General features: G+C 39.6%; 1 protein-coding gene across 2 annotated transcripts in view; it reads left to right on the forward strand.

Annotated features, from left to right (window-relative positions):
* The first annotated feature begins 331 nt into the window (after window positions 1-331).
* TPP2 (tripeptidyl peptidase 2) overlaps window positions 332-13,215 on the forward strand; it is a 49,687-nt gene continuing 36,803 nt past the window's right edge. For both annotated transcript variants that reach the window (XM_059493368.1, XM_059493369.1), the window contains exons 1-8: window positions 332-533; window positions 6,403-6,531; window positions 8,259-8,354; window positions 8,764-8,868; window positions 9,537-9,661; window positions 10,368-10,531; window positions 11,769-11,923; window positions 12,893-12,969. In XM_059493368.1, the coding sequence (XP_059349351.1) occupies window positions 372-533; window positions 6,403-6,531; window positions 8,259-8,354; window positions 8,764-8,868; window positions 9,537-9,661; window positions 10,368-10,531; window positions 11,769-11,923; window positions 12,893-12,969 (1,013 nt within the window). In that variant the 5' untranslated portion in view covers window positions 332-371. The remainder of the gene's footprint in view (window positions 534-6,402; window positions 6,532-8,258; window positions 8,355-8,763; window positions 8,869-9,536; window positions 9,662-10,367; window positions 10,532-11,768; window positions 11,924-12,892; window positions 12,970-13,215) is intronic.

Consider the following 13,215-nt stretch of genomic DNA (forward strand, 5'->3'; position numbering starts at 1 on the left):
AGACCCTCGCACAGCCGCGGGCAGGGTCCGAAGCCGCAGCCTGCGGCCGGCCGGCAGCCCCGGGGCGGGGCGGGGCGGGGCGGGGCGGGGCGGGCCCGGCGACCGAAGGTGCCCTCGGCTCCCGCCGCCGCCGTACGTGGCCGCCACAGCCCCGGCGCGTGGAACGCGTCCCTCCCGTGATTGGCTGTCTGCCCAGCAGGCCCCGCCCGCCTCGGCGCCCTATTGGTCAGTTTAGCTCCGGTGCCGCTCGCGCCGCGGGCCGCCAGGGGGTGCGCGTTCCCGCGGGCTGGTGGGGCGGCACCGCGCATGCGCCGCCCTCCCGTGGCCTCTCGCAGCCTGTCCCCGCCGGCCCCGCGCCCCGGTCTCGCGCCATGGCGGCCGCCGCCGAGGAGCCGTTCCCGTTCCACGGGCTCCTGCCCAAGAAGGAGACCGGCGCCGCCGCGTTCCTCGCCCGCTTCCCCGACTTCGACGGGCGGGGGGTGCTGCTAGCCGTGCTGGACACCGGCGTGGACCCCGGGGCGCCTGGCATGCAGGTAGAGCGGGGCGGCGGCGGCCCTGAGTCACGGCCCTGGCTCTCAAGGAGCTCCCGGGTCCTACCGCAGCGACCCCGGCAGGACGGGGACGAGTACGGGGCCGGCCATGGCACTCGGGCGGCCCGAGGCAGCGGCGGAGAGAGCGGGGGAGGCCCCGGAGGGCTGTCCGGGGGACTGTCCCTGTCCCGGGGACTGTCCCTATCCCTGTCCCGGGGGCTCGTGGCTTGTGTTCGCTCTCGGTTCCCGCCCCGCACGCGTGAGCGGGGCTCGGGTGCGGGAGGGCGGGGAGATGCCGTGGCCGGGCATCCGCACCGGTCACCCCCGGGGCTGCTGCTGTGCGGATCCTGCTCCTTGCCCAGCCGTCCGCAGCCGTGCCACGGCTTGGATCTCCGGGGCTGCCTTCTCTCGCAGGGCTCATTATAAAAGAACGCTTTGTGTTTTGGTTAAACCTGCGTTACTTCGGCAGTAGGTAGCTCCAGGCTACGCACAGCCGCCTAGGTGTTTTACATGAAAAGTGTATTTATGGCACAATTTGCATACCCGTCTTTCTCTTTATATTTCTCGTGCGTTTTATTGCAATAACAGTCTGTATCAAATTTGATTCTGCCAGCTTTTTTTTGATCTGCCAACTTTATGTCTCTGTCGGTTTTGTAAATTTCTGTGTGTGATGTCAGTTTGGGCATTTCTCAGCACTTATTTCTTGTAACCTTTGTCTCTTAACATTTCTTTATCTTCTAAGTTTGCATGTGGCCCTTTGTGTCACTGCTGCTTTAGATTTTTTGTTAACATGTTATGTCTGAGTGATGGCATAAGAGTCCGTGGAAGAATGATTCGGAGTTGTATGCAACTCACTTGGACGCTGAATCCTTTGTTATGTTTTGTTTTGACTAAGCAGGGCTTGTGTTGGTTTCCATCCTTTCTTTGGTGTGGAATTAACTCCTAAGTGACCTCATTCAGGGACCTGACCCTGGCAGATCATTAGTTCCGTGTTCTGAAATGACTCCTTATGGGATGCAGTTCAACTAGAGGATGAGTTAAGAGGACAGGTTGGATGGAGGGAAGGAGTGGCCAGGTGTCACTTCTGTTGATTTAAGCTGAAATGAAGCTGATGCTTTTGGTAAGAAGTTGCGGGTGAGTGGAAGAGTAATTGGAAATCTTAATGAAAGCTAGCCAAAAGGAAATCATGGTAATACCATGGGCAGAGCAGAAAGTAATGGAAGACAATTAGGAAGGTGTGAATATAAATTGAATGATGTGCATAGTTCTGAAGTTTCACATATAAAAGCAAAAACATCTAAGTTTTTAGAGGTTATGAATGAGTAGTGGTCAACAACAACCACAAAACCCTGGTATGAATTTATTGGCTGTAGTGAGAAGCTTTGTTTTGATATAGGTAACCCAAGGCTCATAAGGGGTATTTATGAAGCATCATGACCTCTGTGTTGACCATATCAGTTTTCTCCAACTTTCTTTCTTTACACACAGGATAAAATTTTGGGTAATGCAGTAAAAGATTTGTAGAAGAAGTAAAAGATTTGAAGAGCAGGATGTGTAATTCATGTTGCAGTGGGTGAGAGTAAGTTGGCAGGGTTGTCAGAAAAAAGAAGTTGTGTGATCTTTTCACACTGCCCACTTAATAGACCTGGCTTAAGGGGCTTGCTAAAGTACAGCTAGGGGAGACTTACTGCACAGGGAGTTATAAAGGAGGCATAGGCAGCACCCAGTCCAGAATAGCTTTGTAGGTGTTTCTTCAGCAAAAGAATGTTCTCACTCTCTGGAGCATTTGCCAGTTTACATTTTGGCTCAGTGCAATGAATCAGTGTCCCGGGCATAGGCAGTGACACAGCATAGCTGTACTGCAAGAAGTAGTTTCTAACCTTGGGACAATTTTTGAAATTTTTTTTTACACCCATCTTTCCTGCTGCTGCTTTTTCTTACTGTCAGTCTTCTTGTCAGTTCCTGGCCTGGCATAGACTTAGATCTATAAGATGTTGAATCAGTTGCTAACCTGTAGCAAGGTTAATTGATATTACAAGTTAGAGTTCTGGTTAATGACAATGATTATTACAAGCTAAAATGAGCTACTGTGATTTGGATATAGTGGAGTTCTTAATCAAAACAAAACAGTTAATTTCTTAGCTGCTGCATAATGTTTCATTCCTAGGTAGGGTTCTTTGCTTGTTGATTCTGTGACTTGGTTTGTAAACATTGATAGCACTGTTTGTTTTCTTTCTGAGGGACAGAAAGATCTGGGAACAGAGTTTAACAGGGAAATATCATTATGTTTCTGTTCTTCCCTGGACGCTTGCTGCTATAGAGAGAATAGTTAACAAAACCTTCTTAGATCTGTTGTCTGTTGATTGGCTTTCTTTGATACATAAAATGTTATTCTAGCTTGTACTTACTTTCCTTTTCTTTATGAATCTTTGGAACCAGTGCCTTCTAGGGAATTTCTTTCACTGCTTCTTCCCTTGCTTTTCCACCAGTTGACACCAACTGTAAGGTTTAGTTTGTATGCTTCTTTCATGTGAGTTTTGCCCTCTTTCAGTTCTCTTGGTAGAATGTATTTCCTGCTGTCTGCCAAGTCAATGTTTGTAATTCTCATTAAGGCAGAGTGACTGATGAAATTTTAGATGCATTTAATGGAGTGTTGTGATTGTATAGGTATAGTCTTTGCTCAGCCCCACCCTGTCCTTTCCCTGTTCCTATTGGGGCTTCTTTTGTTTCATGATAGATAAGTCAGTTCATTTTGCTTCTTGCAAATTTATTTATTTTGTAAAGTGGCATTTGGAATTATTATTTACTAACATTAACTTGTGCTTTTATGTGACAGCTTTTTAGCCGTAGCAGCTAGTTTTGTTTTACTTGCTTTTCAGCACTGAGTTAAAAAAATTGCTTGGAAATTATTTTGTTTGTGATAATGATGATCAGCTGTCCCATGACCAAAGTGCTGAAGAACTTGTTCATCTCTTGTGTCTGCAGTAGCTTACAGTTGGAGTCAATGGGCTGGCAAAAACATGCTAAAATGCATCTGGCTTTCCTTTTTCTTGTGTTGTGATTGTCAAAGATACTGGTGCTCTTCTACTTCTATTATAACCTGTATGAGTTGCCAGGATTATGCACACAGATTAATTTTAGTGTTCTCAGTTTACTAATTTATCTGCTTTACAAAGTCAGAACTAACATGTACACAGGATTTTAAAACTTCAAGCAGAAACGTATAAACAGCAAAGTAGTTTTAAACTACTGATTTGTTTTTTAAATGCCTATAGGCAAGCCATAATAATTAAGACAAGATTGGGGATATTTTTTCTAAACACAGTATAAAATATTTTTAATTGTATAAAAATAATTTTTTTAAAACTCTAATGCAAAAGGTACTAGAATGTACATTCTGTCTGTGATCAATTCATTGTTTCAGGACTCTTCTGTTCACATGAGGGAATTGATCAAAGTCACTTGATTATTTTTATTATAATTTTAAACTCAGAATGGCAAGATTTGCAAAGGCAAACTGAGCTGAACTCTTGAGTTTCCCTCTGGCGTTGCTGCTGGTGGGCAGCGTGCCGAAGGGCCGCTCGTGGTAGCAGGAGCCGCCGTATCGGTTACTTGCACTGAGTTACCCTGAACCTGTCTGGATTGCGGCTCTTAGGAATTGAGCCTTACACCAGCTGAAACTCTCAGTTTCTTGTGTCTGACTGAAAGACTCTGATTTCTTGGTTCTGACAGTACAAACTCAAGTGCATGTATGGGCCTGCTGGGTTTCAGCTAGGAGGCAGAGAGCCATAGAGTGTAGGAGGTGCACCTTGTTTTTCGGGCTAGGAAACAACTCCTAAAACTATTCAAGCTTGCTGCAGCATAAATCTGTGTTCTGGCCACCTGTTGCTGTATAACTTGCCTCCTTCAAGCAAGTCACCTTGGATTACATTTTCATTCCTGTTTTCTTGTACTTTGATCACTGAATAGTTGACTTTGAGTAGAGGCATACTGAAAAGTGTCAAGTGCTGCTAATGTCAGGATTGGTTTGCAGTTGTTTTAGTATTGGAGCGGCTCTTGACTTTTGTGTGAATTGTGGCCAGCATTGAAGACATTAATTACAAATGCTTGAAAAGTGTATGGTTTAGTGCCTACACACTGCTCCCCAAGTAAATTTTCACTACTACGTAACTATGGATTGGTTGATGTTTTACCAGGTTAAGATGCTCTTAAGATTTTCTCCAGTGAACTTGAATTTCTGTGAACAGAGTGGAGTGTTGGTTTCTGTCATTAAAGTTCTTCCCTAGCAAGCTTATTCAAAAGCAGTATTTGTTACCTTCTGGGAAATGAAATTGATGCTGTTTTTATGGTTGCTATGGGTTTGGAATATTTGGGGTTAATTTTTTTTATTTTTTTAAGCTGTTTAAGCCTATTTTCATTGGAGGTGTTGCTTGTTACTTGTTTGGGTTGGTTTTTTGTTGTTGAGTTCCTAGGAGATTTTTTTTTTGGATTGTATGGGCTTTGGTTGGGTTTTTGTTTGTTGCTTTTTTTTTTTTAAGCCGTGAATTTGAGACCATGTAAGTATGTATCCTTGTTTGCCGAGATGTGATAAGAACCTGACTCTTGTCCTTTTGGCAGCAGCAGAGTGACTTTTATGAAACAGTTTGAATGTGTTGGTAGCTTCCAGTAGCAGTATTCACAATTTGGAGCATTATTGCAACAAAATAACCTTCCATATATTATATCTAACATCAAAATTACTGATAGAGAATAAAGGCAAAAATACCATATATTTAAATGGTAGAAAACAACAAATGTTGCTGCTTTTCTGAATATGAAGCTCTTTTCACTTTCAGTGTAGTTAATGTATAGAAAATACTAGGAAGATGATTGATATCTTCTTTTTGTAATCAGTCTTTAATACAGAACTGTAAAAATATGTTTGTATGATCAATTCATAGAATCATAGAATGGTTTGGGTTGGAAGGGACCTTGAAAGGCTGTCTATTCCAACCTCCCTTCAAGGAGCAGGGACATCTTCAACTACGTCGGATTGCTCAGAACCCCATCCAACCTGACCTTGAATGTTTCCAGGTGGATGGGGCATCCACCTGGCAACCTGTTCCAGTGTTTCACTGTTCTTACAGTGAAAAATTTCTTCCTTAAAACTGGTCTGACAGTCTCCTTTAGTTTAAAGCCATTCTTCCTTGTCCTATCACTGCCTGTGCCATGTAAAAAATTGCTTCCATGTTTCTTATAGGCCCTTTTTAGGTGCTGGGAGGCTGCTATAACATCTTTCCAGACTCCTTGTAGAAGTATTAGGTGTATATAGCTGTAGCTGCTAACAGTACAAATGAATTAAAACACAAAGCAGAATCTTTGAAAGAGGACAAATAAGGTAATAGTAACTTTTCCCTTTTTAGGTTCCTTTATGCTGAGTTAAGAGATTCCAGTTTGTGAGAGCTTGTACTTCAGCACCTGTCATTTTCTTACTTGTGCATTCATTACGATAAAATTTGTCCAGAATGAGGGGTCACAAGCAACGCAGCAAATGATATGACAACAAATAGTAGTTCTTGCAAATAGCTTTTTTGCAAATTTAGGCTTGGTTTTAAATTGAGGCTGCCTGTGCTTTGTTGATAGTGTTTTCACTTTTTTCTCTTCTAAATCCTTATTAGAATTAGGAGTGGATTTGTATGAACCAGAAAGAGGTACATGTTGTTCTTAGTTATTTGAAAATTTATTTTGAGTTCAAGTTGCTTTTATGTCCTTCAATTAAAGGTTGGGTGTCTGAAAAAGCTAGTTGATATTTTTAACAACAAAATGTTCCTGGTTTGTGTGCTAAAGTACTAATCAAGTACATTTCCCAATTTTTCTGTGCTCATATTTTCAGATTACAACTGATGGGAAACCGAAGATAATTGATATCATTGACACTACGGGCAGTGGTGATGTAACTACATGTACCATTGCAGAACCTAAAGATGGAGAAATTACTGGTCTTTCTGGAAGAACTTTAAAGGTGAGTATTTGGTGGTACGGAGACACCACTGGACATCATCTTCTTTGGTTAACAGCAAATTTAGCACCTGTTTTGGTTTTTACAAAACTTATTTCCTTTTAACCAGATGTTGTGGTTTAAATCTGGCTGGCAGCTAAGCACCATAGAACTGCTCACTCAGCCTTCCCCAGGCAATATGGGGAGAAGAGAATCCGAAAGGTGAAATTGAAAAAAACTTACATGTTGAGATAAAGACAGTTGAATAGATAAAACAAAAGTCTTGCACGCAAGCAAAGGAAAACAAGGGGTCCATTCACCACTTCCCATGGGCAGGCAGGTGTTCAGCCATCTCCAGGAAAGCTGGACTCCACACAAATTGTGACTTGAATATAAATGCCATCACTCTTAATGACTCCCCTTCTTTCTTCTCTCCCTGGCTTTATATGCTGATCGTGATGCTGTATGGTATGAAGTATCCCTGTGGTCAGGTTGGGATCAGTTGTCCCAGCTATGTCCCCTCCCAAATCCTTGTGCATCTCCAGCCTGCTCACTGTTTGGGATGGGTGAGAGAAAAAGCCTTGACTCTGTGCAAGCAGTGTCCAGCAGCAGCTAAAACATTCCTGAGTTATTAAGAGTGTTCAGCACAAATCCAAAACAGCCCCATATCAGCGACTGTAAAGAAAATCAACCCTAGCCCAACTGAAACCAGCTAGCCACATCTTACCCAAACCTAATGCTGCATTTGCTCATCTTCATGTAGATTGCTTAGTGTGTTTTACACTTTTTGTATGTCTTTATCTCTAATTTATTCCTTAGCTGAATACGGGTGTGTACAGGGCTTTTTTGGGGGCCTGATAATAATTTAATTATTTGTTCAAACCAGTATCTGATACAGCTTTGGAAATTGGCTGAAGAAAATGTGCTAATGTGTTTTTAAAATATCAGACACAGTGGTGTTTTTAAAAGTGCTAGTATTTTCCACATTTGAATGAGCTACAAGAGGAATTGTGTTAAGCTCATAGTGAATCGATTTAGAGACTGAAAAATCTGTGAGGACCTAGTTGTAGACTCACTGAATTCTCACTATGCATAGCAGAAATGCTGTAGGGTTTCCAGAAAGGACACAGTCTAGTAGAGATCTTGAGTACACAGAACTGATGTTGCTAACATGTTCTTGATTTCCTGATGGGATTGATGATGTGATATGGGGGCATCACATCTTTGGATCTCTCCATACTGTCAGCTTTTTCCTAATTTTGCACAGAAGATGATTGTTAGGCTAAATCTGTTGCTCTTTGACTTTTTGTTACTAGGATGAGCAGATCCTGATATACAGAGTCTAAATTGCATGAAGTTGTGAAATGAGATATTCAGATGTTTGTCATGGCTTCCAACCATACTTGCTCATGTTAGGTTTCACTTACAGTACTGTTATTTCCCCACACCCAGCAAATTCAGTAAAGCTGGGGCTTTGTGTTTTAAAAATAGACTATCAGAACAACTAATGCTTAAAGATGTTCAATGGCAGTGTCACATAAACTGATACTGATTTTTTGGGAGCTGGATTGAAAATGCCATGTCATGTTGTTGGAACAGTGCAGTAGTTACTGTTATGGAGACAGAGAATTAAATTGGCAGTATGTGCAGGTTTGTTCTGCTAATCTGTCTTACACAGTGTTGGGGTTTTTTGTTTGAGGATTTCTTTTAATGCCATTAGTTAACCTATTTCTAAATGTACTTTTCTGTAGATTCCAGCAAACTGGGTAAATCCTTCAGGCAAATATCACATTGGCATAAAAAATGGTTATGATATCTATCCTAAAGCTCTTAAGGAGAGGATTCAGGTAAGGATGAATTATCTTTTCTTTCTGGTATATAGTCATATTTTACAGTTCTGTTTCTTAATTTTGTTAGAACACTACAGCATGTGGTTTGCTAACATACTTGGATTGCTAACCAGCACTTAAATGGTATTCTCTCTGATTTTTACTGATTCCATTTCTTCTGTGATTTTTTCAGAGCAACAGGTGGATGGCTAGGAAATCCTCCTCACAATGGTCCATTGAGGCTAGAAGTACAGAAATTACTGACAGCCCTTTTTTTTAAGTTGTATGGCAATTTATGCTTATTTATACTATTGTATACTATTTTTAGCCATTGTCTCAAATCAGAATTTTCAAGTTATCTTTATAGACTTCATACTTTGACATATATTTCTTAGCATGTTGAGGAACCTCTGATTTTATTTTGCAGAAAGAGCGCAAGGAAAAGCTCTGGGATCCTGTTCACAGGCTGGCTCTAGCAGAGGCCTGTAGGAAACAAGAAGAATTTGATGCTGCTCATAGCTCTCCCTCACAGGTTTGCATGAAGACTAATTTTATGAACTTGTTCTTTGCAACAATTTGTTACTGGTTGACAGGATTAAAATGTTTCATTAGATGAGTGAAAGAAAGATACTTGTGAGTATTTTGGCAGATAATTTGCCAGTGTATCTTCTGATTAATTTTATAAGTCTTTCTATGCATGGTTGTTCAGTTTGCTTAGTGTTGTTTACTTTTGAGAGTTGGTGTCAAATATGAAAATAGGATTACTTCAAGAAATTTGTTGGATATTTTCAGTAAGTTTTGTTTTTAATTTAATGTGCAATGTTTTGAGGCCACCGTGCTTGCTGTGTTCAAAGCTGTTCAAAGGAATTTTCTAAACATATTCTTTCTTGTGTAACCTGTGTACTATTTTAATGAAGTACCAGAAATGCCTCAGATACTACTTTATCATTTAATAGTCTTTAAGAAAATAATGGCTTTAAATGTTATATTTACAGAAATTAGAAGTAGTTGTACATAATAGGCCAAAAAATAGTGCACTGTTGAAAGCCACTGAACTTCTAGATTTTTATGACTCCTAGGATAGTCTAATATTCCTGAGAAAGTAATGGAAAAAATGTATAGCACTAGAAAAGAATGTAGGATTACCTATCTTGTAGTAATTTTGGAAATATTCTAATTGAATTTTGTTTGCTGTATCAGGTAAATAAGCTAATAAAGGAAGAACTTCAAAATCAAGTGGAATTGTTGAATTCTTTTGAGAAAAAATACAGTGATCCTGGCCCAGTATATGATTGTGTAGTGTGGTATGACGGTGAGACCTGGAGGTAAATTACTAAACTTGTCTAAAATATCTTGTTCTTTACATAAAACAATAGCTTGCATTGAAGACTTGTTATCTTTTATCTTTTAAACCTCTTTATAGGGGTTTTAAGTATTTTTTGCTTTAAAATAGTTGTGCTGTATTAATTGAATTTCTTGACAAAATTCTGGTGCCAAGTGAAGATAGGATAGAATAAAGTCTTATTGAAGTCAGTGGGATATGAGTGTAAGCTTATGGGGTTTTTCTTCTGAAGCAGAATAAAACTGTTTTGACTATCCATTGGTGATGTGAAATAAGACAGAACAAGTGTCTGTGCACAGACTTCAGGATGTAACATGGCACATTTCTTTACTGATAATGTGCTTCATACAAAACAGTAAAACTTTGAATGTTTGTGTACCAGCACTGAACATCTACCTTTAGTAAAATTTCTTCCTTGAACTTCCCTAAATTTGCATACTCTTGCTTTTCAAATACAGATTGATTTGAATTTAGTAGTGTTTTGAAAATAAGTTTATTTAGTTTCTGAATCTTAAGTATAAACAACCAAGTTTTAAAGTAGCTGCTCAAAGAGCTATTTAAAGATACCAAAAACAAAGAACCAAACTTCTTGAAGTCTTTTTGCTGTGCTCAGCTGGAAAGGGTAGGTAACCAAAAGTTTGCAGCAGCTGTGACATTGCCTTTTTTTGTTTGTTTGTTTTTGTCAACAGAGCCTGCATAGATACAAGTGAGAGTGGTGACTTAGCTAACTGTACAGTGCTGAGAACCTACAAAGAGGCTCAGGAATATGGATCTTTTGGAACATCTGAGATGTTGAATTATTCAGTGAATATATATGATGATGGAAACCTCCTTTCTATTGTGACAAGTGGAGGTAAATGAAAGTAGTCTTAAAAACATTTTACTGCTAAGTAGGTATCATGAGAAGCAGTAGTTTGTATTGGGTCTTGTTTCTGATACTTGGAATGGCTTGAGGCAGCTGTCATAATACAGCATTTGTTATTATGATTTTTAAGATCAATACTCATATTTCCTGAACTAAATTCTATAATGATAGCTCATTACCAAACTTGCTTACATTTTTGTATGAAATATTGTCAACTTTATGTACATAAGCATGAATACATAGAATGTGCCCACTTAGGTATTCTTTAACATGCACGTGTATCTTAAAAGCTAAACTAAAGAGAACCTTCTTTCAAAAAACCTTTGTTATGTTTGTTAAATGTAGAGTGATGATTGATTTTTAGTTTCTCTCCTTTGTACTTGTCTACTTTAAGAATCTTAATTATAATACCCATGAAGAAAAATGGTTATTGATCTTTAATTTAGCTTTATGCAAACTTTTTTGTTATGTCAGATGTCACTATAACTGTATATATAACCACTCTGAACCTGTTTTAGAGTATTCTTTAAGTAATCATGGTTTGTTTTGGAAGCAGACTGGGTGGTTGGGATGGTATGCATGCATTTGCTTTGAAAAATGCTCTTCATTCCTCATGAAAATATCCCATCTCAGTAGGGCTACATAAGCAGATTTCTAAATAGATGGTAACTTATTTGAGATGTTCCTTTCTGTGTTTCTGTGCAGTTCTGTTTTCTAGTCTTAATGCCTGCTACCTGAGTTGTCTCAGGTGTAGTATTCATAACTTTGAGTAGGAAGTGTTGAGCCTGCAAAGTAACTTTTGTTAGTGGAATTAAGTTAATACTTTGCTCCTCTCTTCCTGCTGCCTCCTTTCTCTCTTTAAAAAGCTTTTTGATTTGTTGAACCTCATACAATTAGCCTCAGCCTATTGATCCAGCCTGTCCAGATCCCTTTGTAGAGCCTTCCTATCCTCCAGCTGATCAGCACTCCTGCCCAGCCTGTCTGCACAGTGACTGAGGATACTCTCAATCCTCTTGTCCAGACCATCAAAAAATATTGAACAGGTCTGGCTCCACTGCTGATTCCTGGTGAACGCTGTCACCCTTTTGGTATCAGCAGCACTGGTGACTGGCCACTGACTGGATTTATGTGCTTACAGCTCAATAAGCGAAAATTAATTGAGCTGTAGCATATTGAATTCTTACAAATGAAGTCCACTGAAAAAACATACTTTTCCTTTGCACAGGAGCACATGGGACACATGTGGCTAGTATTGCAGCTGGATACTTTCCAGACGAACCAGAACGGAATGGTGTGGCTCCTGGAGCTCAGATTCTTGCAATCAAGATTGGTGATACGAGACTGAGTACAATGGAAACTGGCACTGGTCTCATAAGAGCTGTGGGTGTTTCTCTGAATAAATTATTAATAAAGCAGTGTGATTTAAGTGTAGAATATTGTGAAACTTCATGCCCTACTTGTTTATAGGCTTTGTTTTATGGTTCTACAGTATTTCCAACAAAAATACCAAAAATTAAAAAAAAAAACAAGCTACTCCCCCCCAAAAAACCAAACCCTTAAGCAATAAATAACACAGCCAAAACACCTAAAACCAACTAGAATATATTTTAAAGCATATTGTAAGACTAGTGTTTTAATATAAAACGAGGCTTACATTGCATAGAGCTCTTAGAGTTTCTCCAGGCTAACAGACTTGCAGTGTCTGACTAGCTTGATGCATGAGAGCAGTTACTTGCATACTTGATAAAGTTCTTTGTGTTCTCAGTGTATCTTTTATAGTTACTCAGATCTAGAATAGAGGCAAGTGTCTACCTATGTTTGTGTTTGTGTTACCTCTTTTTCTTAAGAGTGAGGAAAAATAGGATTCCTTTTAGTGCTGAAAGACCCAAGAGCTTTTCTGTATAATGAATTGATAAGGAAAGATTTTACTCAAGAAAAGGATGTGAAAAGACTATGTTGTGGTCCATAGGATATTTTGATGTAGCAACATGAACAGTAACTTCTTTGCAACTTTTTGTACTTCAATCAAACTGTGCAGGAAAGGAGAATTTTATGTTCTTGAGACAATAGTAGCTCTGTTTGCAGTTTTCTCTTAGGGTAATGTCTTGATTTATAGCTGGGAACATGGAAAGAATAAGGCGCTTCAGGGAACAGGTTTTATAATTTTCTTAGTTCTTTGGGAAAATAGCACTTATCTGGCTGCAGTAAATTATTTTCTAGATTCAAGAGATTTATCTGTCTTTCTGAGATATGTAGCAAATCAATTTAAGCAGATGTTTTTTGTTGTTCCTGAAGTCACTTTCATTCTTTGACTAGCACATATTCTGACTTCCATTTTTACTTTATCAGATGATAGAAACAATAAAATACAAATGTGATCTTGTCAACTACAGCTATGGAGAAGCAACACATTGGCCAAATTCTGGGTGAGTAATACTGTGGTTAAAGTATTTTAATTTCGCAGAGGTGGAATTGTATTTGTTGACTTTTCTGTAAGTCAGCTAGTGGCTAAGAGTGAACCATCCAAGCTCACATGATTCATAAGTTAAAAACTGTGCAGTATAAGTTTTAAACTGGCTTTGAAAGAGGTAAACCCATTGAAAAAGCTTTTCATTTATAATATGTATATAAATATATCATTCACAGATTTATAACACGTACACAAATAATAT

This window comes from Ammospiza nelsoni, chromosome 2 (assembly GCF_027579445.1).
Source record: "Ammospiza nelsoni isolate bAmmNel1 chromosome 2, bAmmNel1.pri, whole genome shotgun sequence".
In the NCBI taxonomy this organism is placed as follows: domain Eukaryota; kingdom Metazoa; phylum Chordata; class Aves; order Passeriformes; family Passerellidae; genus Ammospiza; species Ammospiza nelsoni.